The sequence below is a fragment of the Pollachius pollachius genome (assembly GCF_949987615.1).
Source record: "Pollachius pollachius genome assembly, chromosome: 19".
In the NCBI taxonomy this organism is placed as follows: domain Eukaryota; kingdom Metazoa; phylum Chordata; class Actinopteri; order Gadiformes; family Gadidae; genus Pollachius; species Pollachius pollachius.
Genome location: NC_136952.1, coordinates 10,623,524 through 10,647,816, shown reverse-complemented (window position 1 = coordinate 10,647,816; position 24,293 = coordinate 10,623,524). Strand labels below are relative to the sequence as shown.

General features: G+C 43.0%; 1 protein-coding gene across 1 annotated transcript in view; it reads left to right on the top strand.

Annotated features, from left to right (window-relative positions):
- stxbp4 (syntaxin binding protein 4) overlaps positions 1–24,293 on the top strand; it is a gene marked incomplete at its 3' end in the record, with an annotated part of 42,050 nt that overhangs the window by 5,368 nt on the left and 12,389 nt on the right. The window contains exons 6-19 of the mRNA XM_079756748.1: positions 2,574–2,662; positions 3,625–3,805; positions 5,089–5,221; positions 5,592–5,698; positions 5,982–6,228; positions 6,741–6,810; positions 7,454–7,551; positions 8,146–8,242; positions 8,625–8,752; positions 9,977–10,066; positions 10,689–10,754; positions 20,231–20,407; positions 21,849–21,965; positions 24,232–24,281. Of these exons, the coding sequence (XP_079612874.1) occupies positions 2,574–2,662; positions 3,625–3,805; positions 5,089–5,221; positions 5,592–5,698; positions 5,982–6,228; positions 6,741–6,810; positions 7,454–7,551; positions 8,146–8,242; positions 8,625–8,752; positions 9,977–10,066; positions 10,689–10,754; positions 20,231–20,407; positions 21,849–21,965; positions 24,232–24,281 (1,650 nt within the window). The remainder of the gene's footprint in view (positions 1–2,573; positions 2,663–3,624; positions 3,806–5,088; positions 5,222–5,591; positions 5,699–5,981; positions 6,229–6,740; positions 6,811–7,453; positions 7,552–8,145; positions 8,243–8,624; positions 8,753–9,976; positions 10,067–10,688; positions 10,755–20,230; positions 20,408–21,848; positions 21,966–24,231; positions 24,282–24,293) is intronic.

Here is a 24,293-nt window from a genome sequence, read left to right as displayed (position 1 = left end):
ATTCTCGAATTGTCCGGTGGATTGACAATTTACTTGGTGAATCATCTGATTGTTCCTGGATTGACTCCAAGGAATCGGCAATCCAATTTTACTTTGAGTGGATTAAAACTAATTCCTATTTGTTTGGTGAGCTTGCTAATTTACCAGTAAGCCTGTTGGTCCACACATTTAATAGATAAGCCCATAAATAATTGATCAAGTGCAAATGACAAATAAGTACATAAATACAAATAGGGGCAGGATAGTCTGGTGGTTAGGGTGATTAACTCCCAACTAAAATGTTCTTTGTTTGAATCCTAATGTATGCACTCTACCTGTAGATAGCATCCATCAGCAATATGCCTAACCCCTACCAGCTCCTTAAAATCTTAAAAACAAAATCAAGTCGGTTAAAGTATCTGCTAATGATTAATGATATTACCTCGCTTGAGAAAATCTGTTGTGGTTGACTGTTCCTGCCTCTGAATTGGACAATTTAGAGTTTGACCACGCCCAGCTCCATTCTGACCAATCAGGACTTCTCTTACCTCATTGCTCAGGGAAATCCATCTTGCCTGTCAATTACATGTCTGCACACAGTGCTATCATAATGCCAAGGGCCTGAATGCAACATTCTCAATGGCAGAGAAGCATTGCCAGTGAGGGTGATAAGGCTTTAGTTTGGGTTTATTTTCTAAAATCTTGCTGGCTTCTGCTCTGTTCTGCTCTCTCTTAACAACTCTCAAGTCGTACCTACAGCAGCATAGAAAATCATTATATTCTCCGGCCTCGACCAGTGAACATTGTATACTCATATTTGATTGATAAATTGTTTAAGATTCCGTCCCATCGTCCATGGTTGCATTGTCCGGTTGTCTGCGGTGATGTCATATGCTCCTGCTCTTGTAGTTCCCGGTTCAGTCCGGGGACACAACAGGAGCTGTGATGTAACACTGTGGGTCCGGGGCGTGCTAACGGGATTAGGCTAAATGTAACCCTCTTTATCCTCGCACCGCTGACTTCCATTGAGAATGAATTCGCAACTTATCTGTTCTCCTACCTGGGCTTCTTTCACCATTCAGCCTTCAGAGCATCCATTCAGTGACATAGGGAAAGACTATGCGAGAGACTGTTCTGTGATCAATCAAAACGTTCCGTGACCAATCAATAAATCCTTGATCAACAACGAAAAAATATTTTTCTTTTTTAAAACCATTTGATGTTAAAAACCATGACATTACACAGAAAAGCAATACTAGATAGTAGATTTTTGCAACAGATGCAACTCAAACTTGTGGACTCACCTTCCGAGTCAGACCAAACAGATCAGAGATTTGCCTACCGTGCGGTTTTAAACCCTGACAACAGCTCAGTTGTCCATCAACAGCAGCGGATGTGTCGACAACCTCTGTCTGTCCTCTCCCTGCAAAAACAATCGCACACCACCAGCGCGTCAGATTAAACTCCCAAATCCTTCATAACAATAACAGTAACGCACGCCATACGGCTCTGAATGTGGCTACGGCTCCAAACCCAATGAAATCTGGCAGGATAGTTTAGTGGTTAGGGTGTTCAATAAGGGCGCTCTGATCAGTATTTCTGGGGCCGATCCACGATAACTGGGGCTAGTATCGCCCACATAGCCATCATCACTGATCACATGGTCTATTTAAAACCTTCTCTTAGAACCAACATGTGATAAAGTATCGAGAATTTACCTTTTTTTTATTCGCAGGCAACACATTCAACAGACCGATTTTAAATATTTTTTGCAGAACGTAGAGAAATTGTCTTCCGTATTCTGCTTCATCTAATTGGCTCTTCTGATCTGCCTCTGTATCGAACACCAATCAAACTATTCAGAAAGAATATCGTCTTTCATCTCCATGCTTAAAGGCAACCCAACTGGCACTGTAGGTCACTTAAGATGATGCATCCGTTTAAATAGTACATGGTGTAATCACTTTCCCTGAGACTACTTGGCCTGTGTAATGCCAACAGGCATCAGTGCCAGCTCAAAGGCTCTAATCCGAGGGGTGTAATTCTAGTCCACAGGTCAGAGGAAGCCTGTTTAATGTCTTACCTCAGGACTTGGATACCAAGTCAAGGTGAAGTCAATGTTGAACACCGGCTTTCCAAAGTAGGCTACTTTTGCTGCTGTAGTGTTGCCAGCAGTTGGCAGTAATACATTAATTCAATATGAGTTGCATTAATTGGACACTTCTATCTATCTATGCCCTAAACAGGACCTAGAATAATGAATCAATTATATATTTAATTAATTCATTATAATTATCTATTGAATTGTTTTGGTTGTGGTTGTTTGGTATGGTAAACGTCCATGAGAGGGAGACAAATACCTTCTGCAGCTATTTGGATCCATCAAACTCAAACTGTGTTTGACCCACGTTTTTGTGTGTGTGTGTGCCTGGGTCTGTGTGTGTGTATGTGTGTCCGTCTGCGTGTGTGTGTGTGTGTGTGTGGGTGTCTGTTTGCGCATGACTGCATGTGTGTGCACATACGTCCATGAATGCATGTTTGTTTGTGTGTGCGTGTGTGTGTGAATTGTGTTTGTGTATGCTTGTGTCCTCCAGGAGAGAGTTTGCAGAGTTCATGGAAAAGTACGGGTCCAGCACCGTCAGCAGACATTCCGGAAGGATCTCTCCTACCCAGCTCTCTACAGGTGACACGCTAATCCTTCCTGCTAACTTCAGCTCTCACATAGTCATCACCATCATCATCCCCTTCAACATCATCACAGTCAGCTTCATCATCATCATCATCATCATCATCATCCTCCATCACTTGCAGAAGACTCCCCTCCACTCATCTCCTCACCCACTCACTCACAAATACACACACACACACACACACACACACACACACAAACATATTATATAGACTATGTGAGCAGTTTAATATTCTGTTTTGATTCTTCGATTTGCCTATCTTATTACCGGTAAATAAGAAATACATATGAAAAAATGAGAATTCTTAGTATAAATCTTGGTGATTGTGCATTGTGCTGATGCCAGCACAGTGTTTTAAGTGATCACATCTCCCTTAGACAGACCTATGTGGTATAAGATGCAGTAGAGAATGTGGATAATTTTGTTTTTATTTTCAATATGTGACTTGCATGCTTTCCCTACATGTACTAACCTCCCACTCTCTCGCTCTCGTTCCTCTATCCCACTGTCTCTCTCTCGCTGTCTCCTTCCCTCTCTCTCTGACGCTCTCTCCTACCACTCGTCTTTCTTTTTTATCCACCTCTCCCTCCTACACTCTGTCTATGGTTCTGCTATCGTCATCACATCTATTGTTCACCCCTCTCACCCACCTCTCTCCCTATCCTTCTCTCTCTCTCTCTCTCTCTCTCTCTCTCTCTCTCTCTCTCTCTCTCTCTCTCTCTCTCTCTCTCTCTCTCTCTCTCTCTCTCTCTCTCTCTCTCTCTCTCTCTCTCTCTCTCTCTCTCTCTCTCTCTCTCTCTCTCTCTCTCTCTCTGTGTGTGTGTGTTTCTCTGTGTGTGTGTGTTTCTCTATCTACCTATCCGTCTCCCACTCTCTCTCGTTCTCAATCTGTATGTGTGTGTGTCTCTCTCTCTCTCTCTCTCTCTCTCTCTCTCTCTCCTTCATCCTCCTGCAGTGAAGCTGACGGACACAGCCTCCTCGTCTTCTTCCTCTCGCTCCGAGAGCCCCCTGCTCCTCAGTCCCAAAGAGGGGGTGGGTACCACCTCTGCCTCCACCCATGGACCCCCGTACACCCCGCTGCCTGCCTACCACTCCAGCCCCTACTCTGTGCAAACGCCTCTACCACAGGTTTTCAGGTGAGCGCCCACAACTCTGACCCCTGGACTGAGGTCACAGAGGGGTCCAGGTTGAGTTGAAACCATGGGGTTCATTAGGAGATGGCCTCCCGCAATATGTTATGTTCTTTGTCAATAAGTGGATTGTTTCTGTGTAATTGTTTTGAGAATCGCAATATAATACTTGATTATTGGCTCACGCTTTACAATAAGGGTACATCAACTAACAATGAATTCACATGAGTTACTGCAGAATTAAGTATTAACTAACTAGTTAACTAATGCTCTAGTAATCATTAACTAATGGTTTTCCTCTTTACTTATGGTGTTCATATTAACTAAGGTTTTAACATTGTCGAATAGGGTTAACCCTAACCTTAACCCTAACCCCTATGCTTATGCAATATAATAATGCTTATTACTGCATTAACTCATGTTAACTCAGTGTTACTAAACCTTAAGGCAACTGTTAATTAACTTTGTTTTACTTCATTTACTAATGTTAATTAATGTGCCCTCATGATAAAGTGCTACTGATATGTAGGTCCAGCCTGTCTGACTGAGGATTTCTTCACAGTACTTTTTCGTTATAACTTTATCTTTTCTCATCTTATATTTCTTATATACTCTCTTCAAAATATGGTAAATTCTAAGCAGGCTGAGAGAACATTTCAGTAGGGGGTGAAAGGGTCATGAGTTGTTGCGTTAACCTGGTGTACTGTAACGCAACCTCTGTTCTTTTACTCCATGTAAGCGGTGTACGCCTGGTAACCGCACAGTACTGATAATTCACATTATACTCTGATTATTTTACCATTCACAATGTACTCTAAAAGATACACAAAGGTACATAACTGATATATAAAACATAAACATGACGGCATATAAGTTTATGTCACATACAAAGGTGTTCCTTCCAGTGCTACTTGTAAGGCGGTCCTACTCTGCAATGAGCGAGCGCGAGCTCATGAGTGAGCTGCTTGTTTATCTCTGCACCATCGGCAGCAGATTGCTATTGTGAAGCAGTCAATCAAACAAAACCAACCTCACAACAACCACCACCATCGAGAGTCTTTGAAGAAGATAAGCATCCGTCGTGCTTCAAATGACAAAGCCTAAACCTCCATCCTCTGGAGTGACAGAGACAGAGAGGGAGTGAATGACAATGATTACTGAGACGATTTCAATTAATGTTAGAATTGTTTCTCTCTCTCTCTCTCTCTCTCCCTGCCTATGTCTCTCTCTTTCTTTCCCTCTCCCTCCCTGTGCCTCTCAATCTATGTCTTTCCGTTCCCTCTTCCTAGTGACAGTCTCATTCGGTTGATATGCGTCTCCAAGGGAACAGGGTTGGGGCTCGTCATTAAAGGCGGGACCAACAGCCCTGAAGGACCAATGGTTTTCATTCAGGAGATGGTGCCAGGAGGAGACTGTCAGAAGGTGAATATATACATTCACTGTGAACTGTCAGATGGCTTGGTATGATTCTAGTACATTTCAGGTAGCAACATGTATGCATCAACATTTGAATATAAATAAATACATATGCTAGTTTCAAGGGCCTTGGACCTTCTGAAGTGGACTGAGTTGACCTTCAATTGGTTATTGATAGAAAATTGTCGATCCTTTCAAAATAAGGATAAATATCCAAAGGGGATTTTGATGGGTGGAAAACTTAGATGTTCATCAAGTGTGGTAAAAGACCCTCTTCTGACGGTGCTCATATTTAGTATTTTAATGAGCCCATCTTTCTATATTGTTGATGGACAATTTAATGAATTTGATTGTTGTGGGCATTTTTCTTTTTTAGGATGGCAGACTACAGGTAGGGGACCAGCTTGTGTCCATCAACAAGGAGTCTTTGATCGGAGCGACCAATGAGGAGGCTCAGAGCATCCTGGCAAGCACAAAACTCAGGTCAGTAAGAACTTAAGAGTCCTTATGTGATTGGATTATTTTCAAAATAAAGATGTGAATTGGGCGGGATTGACCATAATATGGGGGTAGGGTATCGATCTGATTTGTGATAATCTGAATAGTTGGAGGTCGCCACCCAGAGCTCGTTGTTAAGACCAATTATTTAACTATTTGTATGGATTTGGACTCTGCTTGGATTTAATAACACATTCTCCAAAACAAACAAGGTTTAAAAAATCAATTTCCGTTTCATGTTGTTGCTTTAAAACCCCCTCACCCCCAGACCGGACCCCACGGTGGAGATAGCGTTCATCAGGCGGCGGTCTTCGTCCGGCTCCAGCAGTGAAACCCAGAGCCCCACCATCTCCCTGCAGGGGCCTGTAGGGGGCACTGTGTCCCAGGCCTCGACTCCAGGGCTGGGGCCGATGCACTCCCAGGCTGGCCTCTTGACCAAACTGCCCCCCGTCGCTGTACGCCCCCCCCTGCCCAGCATTGCGCTGCCCACGCTGCCCGTGCTCAACGTCAGCCAGGTGCGGGGCCTGCTCCTTCAAACCTAGGGGTTTTCACCAGGAAAGGGATATTATTTGCTATTGTAATTTTCCCTGGAATCGGAATAGTAGGCACCTGAAACCCCGGGCACTGCACCGCGGCAGCCCACTGCTCCGGGAGTGCCGGTGTGCCCCCATGTGTGTGCCCCCATATATGTGCCCCATATGTGTGCCCCATGTGTGTGGACCTCCGTGTGTGTGTGTTCACCGGCTCCCCGGATGGGTCAAAAGCAGAGAAGAATTTCCCCCTAAAAAGGATAACTTAACTTAAAGTGAAATTGACAAACCACTTTCTTAATTTTGATGAATAAAAGGCGCCAGCATGTAATTAAATTCAATGGCCAGTCTATAAAAGGAGGTGTTGAAGCTCTGGGTCCTAGCTCTCAGTACACCCTATACGTGGAGAGCACAGTGTGGGTGATGGGAACAATTGCACCACCCACACACTCACACATCGTTTTAATGCTTCCATGTTCTCCTGTTAACAATTGTAGGTGCACGTGGCGCCCGTCAGAACAGAACCAAAGTGTGTCTCCACTGACAGCGCTATCGACACCTGGCCAGGTACAACCGCTCTGTTGTGCGCCAGTCTTACTTTCTCTCTCTCTCTATCTCTCATCTATTTCTCTTGTCCTATTGGCTAGTGCACTGACTTTGGGGCGTGAACTGCATTTTTCCATTTATTTTTATCACATATAACTGAGGGAGTGAGAAAGAGAGACCAAGAGACAGAATAGAGAGGAAGATACAGGGAGAGAGACAGATGGTGCGTGGCGTGTAACCTGAAGGAAGAGGAAGTGAGGCGGGCAGGAGGTCTGTCGTCTGATTGGCTGAAGAAAGGGGACAGCAGAGCGGAGCCTGGGCCTGCTGTGTCAACCAGGGGAACCTGATCATTCACGTCAGTGAATTCGGTGACGTCACTTCCTGCCAGAGTCTTATCCATTGCTCAGTAAAGGGACTCATGATGGATTCATAATCTGGAACCACTTGTATGCTAAGCATAAAGCAAGGGAAGTGGAATCAACCTGATAAGAATACACAAAAAATGTAAATACTTAAACTAGCTGGTTAGAGCGTATTTAATGTGCGTATTTGTTGTCACTGCAGGGTTGTTTTTCTGAAATGACTGCTCAACATTATTGCTGGTGGTGAAGCAGGGCTTTACCACCAGGTCTAATACCAAGCACCACACTCCCTGTGGTTCCAGACCCCCCCCCCAGCGGCCATACTGCAGGCATCCCAGCTCCCCCCTGGAAGAGCTCCCTCGGCCCCCAACATCGCCTGAAATTGGAGAGGCTGGAGCAGGTCTGTGGGTCCATGTGTGTGTATGTGGGGGAGAGAGAGAGAGAGAGAGAGAGTGCACGAGTGTGTGTGTGTGTGTGTGTGTGTGTGTGTGTTTGTGCAAGAGTGAGTGGGCTAGGAGAAAAAAGGCCAATGAAATCAATGTTTTTTTCAAATGTTCAATTGTTTAATTAGCCATCAGTCTCAAATGGCCTACTCAGACAATCACATTCAGATGGGATTGTGTGTGTGTGTGTGTGTGTGTGTGTGTGTGTGTGTGTGTGTGTGTGTGTGTGTGTGTGTGTGTTTGTGTGTGTGTGTGTTCTCTCATGTGTGTGATGTGTGTGTTTGTGTAAAAGCAACATATACAGTGTATTTGTTGATACATTGTGTTATGTTAAGTTTGTGTGTATTATATACATTCTCTGCACCTATGTTTGTGTTTGTGTGTGTACAAATGTTGTGTAGTTGTGTAATTTTGTATGTTATTGATTTATGTGCATGTCTGTGTAATTGCTTTCATTGCTGTGTGATCACGGGTTGTGTTTACACATTTGTGTGTGTGTGTGTGTGTGTGTGTATGTGTGTGTGTGTGTGTGTGTGTGTGTTTGTTCCCAGGCTCTGGATGTGCTTGGCTTGAAGCCCACAGAGTTACAGAGGCAGGCACTGAGGTCTCGACTCCGGGCAGACACAGCTGGGACTGTGGCCTACGCAGGTAAGACCTGGCAGCCCCTAACCTTACCTTGACCCCCACATTAACCTCCACCTTTACTTCACTCTTGACCATGGCCTCGCTATGTGGCTGAGCCATGTGTTAGCACACATGGCTGTGTTCTTCTCGGGTTAGGGTTTACATGCTAAGCTAACACCCTAGCCTAGCGTGATACTCAGCCTTGTGTGTACGTACTGATGTGTGTTTGTAGAAGTGGTTGTTACAGTAAACCATGTTAACATTGTGCTAGCTCTGTTTTGGCTCTGTTCTGTTTTTTTGGGGTGTTCTTGTCAATGTTTTTTTGCTTCTATTTGCTCAATATGTATGGTGGTTGTGTGTGTGTGTGTGTGTGTGTGCGTGTGCGTGTGCACGTGTGTGGGTGTAGAGTTTGAGAGCCTATCCAAGGAGCTCTTCAAGCCCCAGCTTCAGGATGGTGTGCCAGTGTCCCAGGTGGGGTCAAAGTTCTCCTCTGATGACCTGTCCAGTCTTCTAGAGTCTCCCACAAACCCGCTGGTACACAAATCTCCATATTTCTGATTTATTTACTTCCACATATAGGGCATGTATCTACAGAGGCTACTAAGACAGCAGTTAAACAGCATTACTCAGGTGAACTTTGACATTTAGCAAACACATTTATTCAAAGTGACTTTAGCAAACGCTTTTATTCAATGGGACTTAGAATGTCCGAAATCAAAATCAAAACCTTCCACCAACTTGGTTGATAGATTTAACCATTTGCAGTAAAAGACGAAAGGCTGAGAACAACGATTGGAGTGACTAAACTAACTAAAAGGGCTTCATGAATAAGTTTTGTAAAGACCGACGGGATAAAGCTATATGTATACTTACACAAGTATAGTAGAAAGACGATTTCATCTGAAAATGTACAACAAATAAGCAGATTTCTGATTTAAAGCACGTAAATAACCATTAATATATCATATATATTGATATAGATATCAATATTATAATATAAATTGAGGTATAAAACATCATTCTCCTCTGAATCTTGAACAAAACTTCTTTAAACAAAGCATAGCCTCTTCCTTTTGAGCCTGATTAGCATTAGTCTTTGACTTAATATGTGCTAGCAATATTTTTCTACAGTATTTTGTTGACTGTTCCCTCTGTTGTTTCCCCGTTGTTTATGCTTCCACTCTAAAGTATTGATCGGGGTATTGGTTGACCTTTATTAACAGTGTCAGCAGATCAGAACATGCGTGCCGAGTGTCTACGTTGTATTTTCCATTGTCCTCGTGTTGGCTTCCATGCCTAGTTAGTTAGTGCCATAAGGTCAGTAAAGAAACATGTAGTGACGAACCCTCTAAACATTTTAATTATACGGTACGAAATATGGACCCTATATAGAATCACATGGAATACAGAAAGGTTACATCCGTTAAATTGTTTTTGTACGAATAACATAATGATATTTGATGTTTTGTGTTTTATTTTATCGTTCTATTATCTCATCTGAGTCACTCCAGGCCTCCTCATCTTAAAATAAAATAATATTAAGTCCGCCAGCCAGCCTGTTTAATAATGCAAATCGTGGTTAATGATATGTCAGGGTGTACTGCTAGAGACCAACCCAACAGAAACAGCGTGCTCTACTGATATCTTCTTCTGTGTGTGTGTGTGTGTGTGTGTGTGTGTGTGTGTGTGTGTGTGTGTGTGTGTGTGTGTGTGTGTGTGTGTGTGTGTGTGTGTGTGTGTGTGTGTGTGTCTGTGTAGCCGTCACTGTCAGACTCTGACGATCTGGAAGAGATGGAGCGACTGAGGAAGGACCACATCGAGGCGCTGAGAGAGATCCAGAAGCTACAGGTCCATTTCCTGCTTTCACTCTACCTGAAAAAAGTTATATCAGCAACATCTAAATCCTCCGCCTGAATCCTTTAACCTCACCAAACTCCCACACATTTCAACAACAAGCTTATCGTCCTGACAATGTTCTTTGAAATATGGAGGCTTTTAAATGTATGTGCTGTGGGTCCGATTTGAGAGATGGAAAATTGGACGAGCCATTGCATTCACACACCTTGCAACGACAAGCAAGATGGATTCTCTGAACCAATCAGGGAAGACATGCCCTGATTGGTTAGAACCCAGCAATTCACTCTCATAGCTGATGGATAGCTAGGTCATTTATTTCAAATTACACTTAAATGATAGCTTCCTAAAGCACCTGTATCTGTCAAAGCTGCTTTTCCATTAACTATCCAAAATGCATGAGTTAATGTGAAGATTCACATCATGGCAATTCCCCTTGTGCCAATAGCAGACTGTACCACTTCCAATGGTAGTAAGCCTATGGACTAAGGATTTTTTTTTAATCTATGTCTATGTTCAATTACAGACTGCCATGTGACCGTGAAGTACCGTCAGGTAAAATTATTTGAATTTCGATCTAAATGAAGCACTCGTTGCGCCTTATTCTACTCCCCAGGTTCAACTGGCTGAGTCCCAGAGACTGCATCTCGTGACAGAGGAGGAGCTTAACAAGGTTAAGCAGGTCAGAGGCATCCTATTGGCTTGCTACTTTACCATGTGTTTGGTTGGTCAGTTGAATCTGCATCGGTTTTTAAATGGAAAAAAGGCCATATCTTTCTGGTAATAAGAATAATTACATATTTTATGATGCTAACTGATTTATTATTGGTAAAAACCACAATGATAACTTGGATTAATATCCCTGTCTAGATGCTAAATGCACTTTTTGCTGTTTACAAGCTGAATCCTCCGAGTTTAAACTGCATTAATAATAATTCTAATAATATTATATCAATTTAAATAGCACTTTATTTAGAGGTGATTTAAGAAATCAGAAAGTGCATTGAATCTCACATTTTACGCTGAACCCTTTGATTGTCAAACCAGAATAAGGAAAACCGCATGTGGCTCATTACATAGCAGATATGAATGTGTTTAATTTCAAATATCCAGGATACCAGGGTCGATAAAGCTAGTGAGGCGGCCGTATATTTGTCATATTGCTCAGCCACGTGTCAACGGAACAGGGCAGCCAAAAATAACTCCTGGGGGAAAATATGGGTTAGTATAACCAAAAGAAATGGTCTATTGTGAGATCAATTAGAGGCAATTTAACTGAATATTGAAGCTTTTACAGTGGTGTAAGCTCCAGTATCTTCAAACACACACATGACGTGGACAAACACACACACACACACAAACGACGTGAACACACAATTAGTTTTTCACACAATTAACTTTCATTTATGGAAAATAAACCCTGACAATCATCCTCCACGTCTCTGCTCACTCTGACAAGGCGTGTAGGAGGACAGGTGAGAGAGAGAGAGAGAGAGAGAGAGAGAGAGAGAGAGAGAGAGAGAGAGAGAGAGAGAGAGAGAGAGAGAGAGAGAGAGAGAGAGAGAGAGAGAGAGAGAGAGAGAGAGAGAGAGAGAGAGAGAGAGAGAGAGAGAGAACACTGTGTGGGCCCCACACAGGGTTGGAAGGAAGGCCACGGTGGAGCATGAGGCTTCTGGGGCCCTAAATAGTTCTGAATCAGAGCCCTGCGAGAGTCCCACTCCCGCACTCCTGTCCCTCTCTTCGCCCACCTCCCTTTTTTGCTCCCTCTTTTGCGTTTGAGTTTGGTCATCATTATGTAACCCAATCAATATCCAGATATAGAGACAGTGCTTTGGGCTGCGGTGCACTGAATCCATTTCTCCTCCAAAGGGGCCCTTGTTCGTGTATGTATATATTATACACATGTATGTACGTGTGTTTGTTTGTATGGGTGTCTATATTTTTAGATATATAGACATATAAATGATGCACCGATAAATCGGTCACCTATCATTATCGGCCGATATACGCCCTAAACACCTGAAATTTGGAGAATGCAGTAGCCTTAAAAACGATCACGTGACAACGATTTTCGTGTCATTAGGGTTCAGTCAATGAGACAGTAATTGTACCCTGCTCGCTGACTTGGTTGACTTCTTATAGTCATGACACACCAGACCTGCAGACTTTAAAGTGACTGTGCCTATGGGCAACGCGGTTGTATAACCAGGTTAATTGGCTCCTGTCACATCACAGGAAACAAAAGGTAGGCTACAGGTAGCCGTCCAGTTCCCTGCCTGTGAATATTGATACGTGCAGGGCGTATCACAGCTGGTACTGTTACATTTGATTATACGTTGGTTAATTCGGTGTTGGTTGTGTGTTATAACAGTCTATGGTAGTATTCGTTATAGCTTCTTTCCTGCTGGCCTGACTCATTCCAATAATGAGAGACCAGAGACCCCCCCCGAGAGTCAGGTCATGTGACCCGTGCAGGGGCGCCATTGTTCACACACTTGGATGGAAACACACAGCTGCAAACATGCCCACATCCGCCGTTTTATTCCGTACCCAAATGTGCGCACCTGTAGACATCACGCACACACATGGACACTTGCGGAAGCTTCTGCGTAAACGCACATGAGAAAGAGCAAGGCATTGTGGGAGGAAAGGAGACGTGAGTGGTTTTGAGTGAAACCAAGAACGCCCCATGATGACTTTTAAGATGTTTTATATATTTATGTTTTAAGATCCCAGAGAAAGACAGGATGTAGGTCACACAGTGTGTGGCTCTTATTTTGGCATCACACAGCGTTACTGCTTTGCGCGACAAGCCGCGCACACACACACACACACACACACACATGCACATAGTGAGTGAAAGTAATCCATCTGTTGCAATTGCTATTCTCAGCAGGGGGATCTGTGAATTTAATTCTGTGAGCCAGTGTTCCAAAAGAGAGAGAGAGGGACAGAGAGTGCGCAAGTATGGATGAGAGAACCTTGCGATGTGAAAGATGGATGAATAGAGAAAGAAGGAGATGATAGACTTCACTCTTGGGGACCCAAATGAGTAGAAAAATCGAATGAGACTTGGGTGTTTCCCACAAGATTAGATCGTTTTTGGTAGCTGACGAGGGTGGAGGGGAGGAGGTACACACACACTTTTTTAAATGATACACTTAATATTACAGTACATAAGGTGCTTCACTACAAATATTTGTTCAAAAAGTACTTTGTGACAAATGAGCAGTGGATATTGACTAATAGCTAAGTACAGTGTAATAACCTGGTCAACCAAGCTGTATTTTTACGTTAACTTACAGCTATCTTTAGCTAGCTAGGCTCCTCATACGCTTGCTGAAGTTATTTGAAGAGTTTAAGAATGGCAGCGTTGTGTTAAGAACATAGTTAGACTAGCTTCTCAGAGTTAACTTGAATGCATCAGTTTAGGACAAATTTGGGCAGAGGTGTTCATGATACTAACCATTAGTGAACTCCTATCAAGGAATTCGGCCAGCCCTCTTCTCTGCGGGAAAAGCCAACAACAATCGTTCGTACCGCGCATGATCATGTTTTGATTGAGATTGTACGTGGAGAGTTGGGGGCTATTAACAGATGGGCCGTTGTAAGTGTGTTAGGAGGGAGAAAGAGAAGCATGGCCCTGTGTGCGCACATAATGGGATACGATTTAAACCATTTTAAATAGGGGGGGGAAGGGAAGATAAATGTGTGGTGGCAGGCCACCAGAAATAAATCTATGTATTAGAAACACTGTACATGGGGCATGCATGTACAGTGATATCAATAGAGGTTGTTTCAACTAAGAAAACAGAGTATAGATAGAATGGAGTCAGACTTGCTTTGGATTCATTCATCCCTCCACTCAGAGCAGCCGGTCTGAATCGACCAAATATAACAAGACACCTACCTAGTCATGAGCAAGCTCTGAATATTTGTGTTGTGTTGTGAGATTCAGCAGAATCCACAGGGATTTCATCTAGGATGTGGACACTGAGAGCAGGTGGAGGTGTGTGTGGGTAGTGTATTTGAAGATAGGAATGTATGTGTTTAATATCATACAAATGTTCTCTGTCCTCCTCGGCTTAATTTAGCTACAGGTGAAGTAAAGCTCATTTTCGACTGACTTCTGAATCCCACGCAAGCTCTCCACCTTATCCTGAGTGTTACGTTTCAAGTTCTGTTCTTCGTCTTCACCACAGTCATTTCAAACTCAGCAATATTTTACCTGAAGCATAGTTATAGTAATATGCAAACTTTGCATCAGGTAAAATAGCTAGCAGCTAATAACACACTGCTAGTTAAATGCAAGGTTTATTCCATAGAAGGCAGCCATAAAAAAGGATGATATGTTGTGTGATGCCCAATTTGAATTTATTAAAGTATTGCAAAATGAAAGATTTGCACCCATGGATCATTCATCAATATACTATTCTATCTTTTATTTCGCTGATCCGGTAGATCACACGAGCGCTAAAGAAGCAATGATGTAGTACCAGAGACGCAGTCGTTTATTCATAATATCATCCGGCGCACACAGTTAATGGCCGTGTTCTGTAAGATATTCTAGAATTCTCCGGGAGCTCCGGCGGGAGACCTGGAGCTCTATCTAAATTATATAATATAATATATAGACATCTATAATAATATTATATATAATATTATGGTCAAATTTTGTTTGCACCTCAGGATGATATTATGAATAAACGCCTGCGTCGGGTTCTCCGACGTCTCTGGTCCTTCCACATCAATCTGAAGTTGCGGTTCAATTTGGACTTCAGAGAGTCAAAGCCAACGTTTCTTCCCCCAATCCCTTCTCCACCATGACCAAGAATCAACACCCGCCCGTACCCGACGATTGCATTTCGCACCCGACCAGACCCACCATAAATTGATACCGACGCCCGACTCGCACCCGAAGGAAAATTAGACACATTAGATGGAACGCCGGGGAATTACAATATCTGGTGTTTGGCGTGGTGCTTTAGGTTGCTGTGCAAAGAAAGCACATCATCCACTGTGGACGGATTTTTTGGACTCCTCTGCTCCTGAATAACATATCCAGCACCGGAGAAGTTGGGCTCACAATCGCAAAACCTGCGACTGACCCGCGCTGTTCAGGCGTCCGACCCGACCACCCTCCGTGTCCGACACAGTACATTATCTTTCCCCCGTTACATCCAAATTGTGCGGGTCACCCGTCGGGTACCTGAACCCGTGCAGGACTCTGGCCGAGATAAACCCCACTACGAGTCTTTACTTGTTGTAGAAGTACCAGAGACGTCCGAGAACCAGATGCAGTCTTTAAAGATAATAATAATAATAATAATAATTTTATTTAAAGACGCCTTTCTCTGCACTCAAGGACACCGTACAGAGGTACACAAAAGTAATTTGAAGGGAACAAAATTTTTAAAAAAAAAAAAAGAAAATTGTAATAACACAGACATAGTAATTGGCATCAGGTGGAATAGGCAGTTTTGAACAGATGGGTTTTGAGATGTGATTTGAAAAGTGGAAAAGAATTGATGTTTCTGAGTTCGGGTGGTAAAGCATTCCAGAGACGGGGAGCAGAGCGGCTGAATGCTCTGTGCCCCGTGGTGGTGAGACGGGCAGAGGGTACAGACAGGTGCACGGAGGAAGAGGATCTGAGGGAGCGGGTACGTGGACGAGGTCGGACAGATATGGGGGAGCAAGGTTGTGGATGGCCTTAAATGTAAACAGGAGAGATCTCCTATTATACTACTTTTCTGGTCTTAATTTCTAATTAATGACTCCTATAGAGCAACCTGACATGAATCACAGCACAAAAAACGATGTCGATTTTCGAGGAAACTCTTCCTCTCATCTGGGCGCTTTCAGCATTCTCTGTCAACACGCGGCTTCGTCCTTCTCCGCCCCCTCGCCCCCCTCCTGCCAACCCTACTTCGATGTGATTGGTTACCTTCCGGAAGAGCATGTTGCAGCATTACCATACATGGAGAATCCGGATTGTTCTACGTAGATAAATCCCGGAAATTTGAACAAGTGAATGGCGACCAGCGTCCCTAGTGTTTAGCGCTCTGCACAGCCACCCCAGACGGTCAGCGGGGAATAGGTCTAAATGCATGTACGTCATTATTTGACACTTTAGTATGGTTAAACATGACTATAAATCATTATAACAACGTTTATAGGTCATAAAAGTTAATTCATAATATCATCCGGTGGCGCACACAGCTTTTGGCCGTGATATGATATATTATATTGTATTAAATTATATTATATAGATACCTATATATTATATTATATTTTTTAGATATAGAGCTCCGGGAGTCCGCAAACGGCAACAATCACTTCTCCTCTATGCTGCCGTTCACGCTTGACTGCAAGGAGTGAACGCTGATTGGCTGTTATGTTACGTCCCTCAGGGAGTGACACTGATTGGCATTGTGGGAGTTGTCGTCTTCAATCCCCAAGCGCAAAAAAGTCACTGTCTGCCTTTTCTCGGTCAAGAAGGCACAAAATTTGAAATTTGTGTTACTATTCAACTACATATATGACCCACTTTCAATACAGATTCATGTCTCCACCGATGAAATTCTCCTTTTAGTGTCCCTTCTTTCTCTATGCCAATTGAATGTAGCAAATTCTAAGGATGCTAACTTTAGACCTGTCAACAGAGGATCGTTAAAATCCAAGACCCTCTGAGACAATTTGACAGGAATTCTGTAGCTATCCTGACACCACTGGGAGTTTCCCTACAGCAAAAAATCGATGATAACCGAATATATTCTACTGGCGGGATACGGTTCCTGTTAGTGTTATCTAATTTCACTCGTTCTAGATGTACTGCTAGCATACACCGCAACACTATTTACAACAATACATTGCTAATTTAATTGAGTGTTAAATTGAACTGCCGTTCACGCTGAGAGAATGTCACCTTCCATACAGTAGCCTGATAAATATGCTACATGGTCAAAAGCATATATGACTTCATTATCTTTTGGCTAGCATCAAGTGTCACTTTACGCATATCCTATCCATTAGCCATCCCTCACAATGCTAGTCTACAAAAGCCTTTCTTTCACAGCGACGTGGGAGCCAAAGTGTTAATGACAGTGGGATTGATACCTGCAGCCAGTGTGGCCATGAATCTGGGAATACTGGTTTCCAGTAAGAGATTGAAGGTGTCATCCATATTTAGTGATGCAACTTCCAACTTGGGAGCTGTTACCCTGACCTTGTCATTGGTGTTGCGTGAAGCTTTTTATTGTTGGTTTTCATTAAAAAATAAATCCAATGTTGTTGTTGTACTTGATTGAGCCAGTAAGTTGAGTTTGAGTGAGTTCAGTTTTTTCATTGAGTCATAAAAAACTTCTCTTTCCATAATTCAGTTCCATAATTGAATGGCTTCTGAATTCTAAGGATGCAATTACCCATGTTTCTGCTCAATGATTGAACCATGCTCCACCTTGGCCTTGACCTTGGCCTTCCTTCCAACCCTGTGTGAGCCCCACACAGATCTCTCTCTCTCTCTCTCTCTTATTCCATATTGCTATTCCTCTCTTTTTGATCCTCGCTCTCTCCGACTTGCCCTTTCTTCCGACCTGGTCTGAAGCTGTCGTGATGAGTTGACACAGACATGATCTAACACCGGCTGAGAGCAATCACTATCTGATGCCAACTGACAGCTGCTCTGGTCTGGGCCCTGTTTCAAGAAGTTGGATTTCCAAGTTAACCGGGTATGTTAAGTCACAATTCAGGGAAAGCCAGAATGTTCGGCCCTTACATACCAAGCTTAGACCAATCTCGGTTCGGTTACCACGGCGTCTCATGCTGTGAGTCGAACCTGAAGCCAAGCTGGTCCATAGCAGGTGTTCGCCCACGGCATCAACGCCAACTTCTTTCTACCATTTCATTTATATTATATATTTATTAACAACTTTGAATGTTTTCATGCAAAATGATTGTATTCCAAGCATTTTTTGTATTTTAACCTTAAAATAACTTAAAGTCGCAACGTCTAAGGTTGAAACCCTGCCAGTGAGTAGCAGGAGCAACAAGAAAAAAACTATCTTGTTGCAACTGTGTGAACTACCAAGCTCAGCTGGCTTGGGTGTTTGGGCTTTGGAATGGTCGATGGTACGATTCTTGTACACGTATGGGTACAACGGTACCGAAGCCTAGCCGCGTGGTCTAGAGGTACTATAGCCTAGCCGCAGGCTCAGTGGTACCGTAGCCTAGCCGCACGGTCAGGCGGTGACGTTGCCAAGCCATTTTCTAGCGGTACCATAGCCTAGCCGCAGGCTCAGTGGTACCGTAGCCTTGCCGCAGGGTTAGCGGTACCGTAGCCTAGCCGCAGGTTCAAGTGGTATCCCAGCAGCTGCGGGGCTAAGAGGTACCGTGGGCGTGCTGCTGTGCAGGGGTCTCGCGGTACAGCAGTAGCAAGTGCTTGAGTATCAGTGTGGTATTTTTAGCGTACTCTTCAACGGCTGCCAGAACAAAACCAATGGAGACTAAAGCAAGATTAAGAATAATGTTAATGAACTTCAAGCAAGAGGATGCACAATACCAGTGTACAATTTGACCAGTATAATCAATTAAGAAATTACGAAAACATCAGTTTGACAATATTTTGTCTGAAACCTTTTCGTAAAGCCTAGCAGAGGTAAATGGTGAGTCCACCTCTCACTCTTGCTCCTCCTGTAACCAGCAGCTGTCCAGTGACCAGGTGGTCATTAGAGTAAGAGAAGAGAGGGCTCAGCTAAAGGCTTTGAGGCCCAAGCGCTTGGTGTCTGGTTCAGTACAGTCTGGTGCTGGGAGCCCCCGGGAAGCCAGGGCTGAAGTCACGTGGTTCCCTGTGGATGAATAGATAAACAGACTCAAGGGGCCTCTGCATTTGGGTGAAAGGAGCGCAAAGAGTATCGGTGTAAAGTGGTTGGAAAGATTGTAAAACGTGGCAAATATTTAGTGTAAAATGGAGTGCAAGTTATATTTACACACATAGTTATTGTATCACACTTTTGATTATTATATATCATCAGATGGATTATTCTAATAGATAAATCCAGAGTTTGTTTGTAGTGATTATAGATTCTAATTCATACCGATTTTGGTGTGAAATGTTTGTGAAAAGTGGTCAAGGTCAACAATTTTGAGTGCAAAATGTTGGGTATTACAAGGCTGTCAAGACTATTGGTCATTTTTTTACTGCCTTTTTACCTTTTACTGCCTTTTCTTTTATGCTCTTAAATGACCAACTACTCTTTTATGATTATAATACCAAGATAGACTTGCCAATATAACTCAATAATTTGAAGGCAATTTTTCCTTGCCCCACTTATAAAATGACATTTATGAGCAAGTTGTTAAGTAGGAACTATTTATAACTAAAACAGCTTCAGCATTACATCTCAGAGCATACTGAGTTTTTTTTTGCACAGAATATGCATTCAGCAGAACCCACCGCAGGCAGGAATGAGAATGTAATCTTCTGACATTAATGCGTCCTGGCGTGCAAGAATGCTAAATCCTGACTCGAGCACCTCGTTTCAGGAAGAGGGAAATGTTGAAAATACAAAAAGCCCCCTTATCCTCCATCACCATGAAACAGTGTGTGTCATTGCTCTCCAACTGCTAAGTCAGCTCGGTGCTTGAGGAGGTTCTGTTAATGCTATTTTCAACATATTTAGTTTGAAGAGTTGTTTCAATCTTCTCTGTAGGAGTGCATGTGTGTCCGTGTGCGTGTCTGTGGGTGCAGTTGACAAGTGTTGTACGTTGGTCAATTAAAATACTGTGTGTGATACAGAGACTGCCTTCACTAAAGTATGCATGTGTGACTGTTCCAGCCCTACTGTAACAATAATTTATATTAAATAACTTCCTACATATTTCTACCCTCAATAATATATCTGTACCCTCTCTAATTTCATTTCCACTTTATCTCTCACTTCCGCGTCCGTAATGGGCCTTGGGTCCTATATGCAGCGCTATGCTCATGCTCTGTTTGCTTTGATCCATTAAAACAATATGACTCCAGTTCTTGTTTGTGTTGCATGGGGGGGGAACTGAGGCCTCTCTGTGTGTGTGTGTGTGTGTGTGTGTGTGTGTGTGTGTGTGTGTGTGTGTGTGTGTGTGTGTGTGTGTGTGTGTGTGTGCGCGCGCGTTTGGCAGGAGGTCCAATCCGGAGCAGTGGAGAGCAGGGCCCTGCGGAGCCGGGTGCAGCTGGCCGAGGTGGCCCAGAAGCAAGCCCGAGGCATGGAGATGGACTACGAGGAGGTCATCCACCTGCTGGAGACTGAGATCGCAGAGCTGAAAGCGCAGAGGGCCGGACAGCCCTTCCACCCCAAGGTACGGCCTCAGATCTCCCGCTGAACTCTGGTCTCTTCTCCAGCCAAGACCATGAAGGGGAATTTAATTGACTGATTTGTCTGTAAATAGGAAGGGGGCAGAAAGGTGGCGTTCTGCCAAATGCTTTCATCTGGATTCAATGTGAACTGAATCCATGTCTGTTTAGGGAACTGCACGGCTCATGAACACACATTTTAGTGATTTTGTATAAGTGCAGTGTTTCCCAACATTGGGGTTGGGAATCACTGACATGCAATTGCAAAAGGCAATTCTAAAGGTTTTGAGGATACTTTCTATTAAAAAGATATAAAAGAGACGTATTAACAGAGTGTCTATTGCTCACGACTATACTGATTTTTGTGACTGGCAAACACAGAGCTTATCGTCAACTTACTTTGCATAGGTAAAGCTTTTGAAACAGCACAACGTGGGCCTCTATTTATGAACTGCAAACGGTGTGCCAACAGAGCCCGGATAGCTCAGTCGGTAGAGCATCAGACTTTTAATCTGAGGGTCCAGGGTTCAAGTCCCTGTTCGGGCGTTGCATCTTTTCATTCATTTGCCTTCATGGACTGAAGAACTCGACAACCACCCTAGTACTACTTATGTGTCTGGTACCTGCCTTGCTCAAGGATTTAATAATAAATAAAAAATGTGTAAACATTTGGTGAAAGCAGATATCCACTTCCTCTTCTCATATACCAACAAACAGGAGGGCATCAGTCTAGATTTCTGGATATTCACTCTCTTTCCTCACTCTCTCTAGTCAAGCTGTCAACCCCCCCCCCCCCCCCCCCCCCCACCCCGATGGGGTAAATCTATAGCTGTCGGCTCCTGCCGTGTTGTCTCTGTCTGCCGTTGTTCCTCCTTCGCTTCTCTCTAATGCAAGGGGAAACTGGGTCACTCCGCGACAGAGCCTCGCGTCACCCCATCAGCCCTGTGTTATTCTTTTATCCAAATTTAAAATGCCTCGCAAACCAGAGGTCAGCTGGGGTCTTCGGGTGATTCTGATCAGTCTGAAGATTCTTCTTTTGTGCGAAGACTGTGGCTGTGGGAGTGGTAGAAGAGGAGAATCATTGATTTGTATGTACTTCAACTTTATTCGACATGGCGGCTGTTTATCAATGTTTTTATTTATTCCCTTTTTATCTGGTGCACAGAATCAATATTTACGATTCACCCAACCCAATTACGACGCCGGATTCTTACATTTCTACACCGGCAAGGTTTAGAGTGTATTTTCTGTATGAGAAACGCTAATAATCCTTTCATCTGAGATGTCAAGCCTTTACACCAACCCTATCTCAGTTTATGAATATTTCATATCTCGCTCCTGCTGGGAATCTCTTTGTGGCTCAGTGGATTGTTTCCTGTCTTGGTCTATCTATATAAGACTATCATTCTCTGGTCTTCTCCTTCCTCTTCTCCTCTTGTCATGCAGGAGGAAGCTGAGGAGCTGAAGAAGAGGGTGGCAGTCCTGGAGTGCCAGCTACGGAAGAGCGAAGGGGCCAAAAAGAGCTTTGAGTTGTCCACGGGCAAACTCCTTAACTTTGTAGAGGTATGAGTTCAAGAGAAGCTCACGTATGGAAGAGAGGGTTAGGGTAAAATATTTTATTGTATTTCTTACAAGCTTTTGCAATTGGCATTTCCTATGCCAGTCAGGGCATGGGATGGCATTGCCCTTTGAATTGTATTTATTTGAGAGGGTGAGAGAGGGGGAGAGAGATGGACAGAAAGAGAGCCTGGTCTTATTGCTGTATTGTAACGGGTACTTATCTTTATCGTTTGCACATGTTTGATGCTGAAGAGGTTTTTAGGAGGTGTTAAGGACCTAGGTGTTGTGTGGTAAGGCAACATGCAAACATATACGTTTGTTTGTTTTGTTTTTTTAAACAGCGTTTTATAATGATGTTTGATCTCTGACCAGATGACTGTTTAAGCACTGTTTGGTTAATAATCTGTCTATACTACATGCCTGGAAACACATATCATGTGAGCATTCACCTACAGTGGGCTCGTGCATGCCAGTTAAAACAGGAAGCAGATGGTCTACTCTCTGCAGTTGGTTGCACAAAATGAAAGAGCAGAAATGGTGAAAAGTAGGACCGGAGATTTGTTATAGCCCCTCCAGAAACGCAATCCCTACGTGTTTAAACTAAAACGGGGTCAGCAGCTTTCAAAAGTTTCAGTTTAAACTGGTCCCAAAGTGCCAAAGTAATGTAGTCGCTAGGCGTCAACGTATCATAGGTTACGTCTCTCTCAACATTTATGTTTACTTACCTGTGATAACTCCTACTGCGTTTTCTTTTTTAACTTAATATGATAAAATATGTTTTAGTGTGGGGGCATCAGGTAGGATGTGAGGTTTAACAAACATTTGTTGACATTGTTAAGATTAGACTTAATCCTTTTTCAGGTCAATGTAGTAACATGCAAAGCCCAGTTATTAATAAGTAAGTGAGTAATTACATTATCTAATAAGCAGTTTAAAGTTCAAATCAATACAGTAGTGCAACTTACTGGCAACTTAAAAATAATGGGTACAAACCTACTGTGAAAATAAGCTCTATTTGCTTCCTAATTTCCTCCAGAGATTTATTGTTCATTATTTTGCCAGACTCCAGACAGAGGATTCACTGAGCACATCCTTAAGAAAAATAGAAAATATCTATTTTTGTATTTCTTTGGTAATGCCTGACATCAACGCTGCCGCTGAGGATTGCGAGTGCAATTATTGCACTCCCTAGACATCCACGTTAGATGAAGGAAGGATGTAAGAAAGGTGTTGGAAGTGAAAACCAGAAACCATCTTGTTGAGAGGCGATTATCGGGAGGTTTGGATGTGCTGGATGCAATCCCATGCCCCCAGTATATATCGCAATCTAACGGACGGTAGTACATTATAGAAATAATGGATGACATTGTCACAAAGCGTCTTGGGTTGATCTACTACTAAATCAAGGGTTTATTGTTTCAATATGTGCTGTACCATAGTTAACCGTAGTTTCTAGTGTGTTGTTATTGCAATTTGTCCCTGGCTGTCGCTTCAGGCTAACAGCAATCTGCTCCAGTGTGCTCTTTTCTTCTACGTTACCCAGAATAACTTTCAATACTCCCTCTCAACATCAGGAGGCAACATTCAGTAAATTTTGCATGTATATATTTAATAAATGAAGTGCATTCTGGATTTAAGTGGCTGCTGGCCTGGTAAAACTGTGTTTCCTCTTACTAAATTACTGATTTCTCACCGTAGGAAAAAAGCAAAAATGCATTAGGTTATTCTGAGACAACCCCTGAGTTTTGGTCACATGGGGATCAAACTAATATCTGATACTTGTGATTGATGCTACAACCATAAGCTGTAGCTTCAACAAGTTGCAGAACCTCATTCGGACAAAGGTGGAGGAAAGCACTTGATGCTTCTTAGCCATTTGCAAGAATCATTGATTTTTATTTTTTTATTTTACCTTTATTTTACCAGGCAGATCATTAAGAACAAGTTCTTATTTACAGTGATGGCCTGACAAAAAGCACAAGCTTCTTGGGGGGGAAGGGAAAAGGGGCAGTGAGAAAGGATGGGTTAGAGAGGCAGCAGCACACAAACACAGCTGTAGAGACGTACAACAAGACAGCAACAGGGACCTGCAGGGTTAACACACAGCTACTCATACAACAAGCACGAGCAAAGAACAGGATTACATAAACAAGGCAGAACAGCAAGAATAAACTTATAACAAAATAACAATTGTGAAAACATTTTAAAAAAAAAATAATGCTAACATCTGCACGATCATCAGCTAACTTGTTTATTTTTATTTTCACAGACAGTTCAAGACTTCCTCCAAGATACCCAAGGCACCAGTAAGAGCAACAGGTAAAGGCTCGG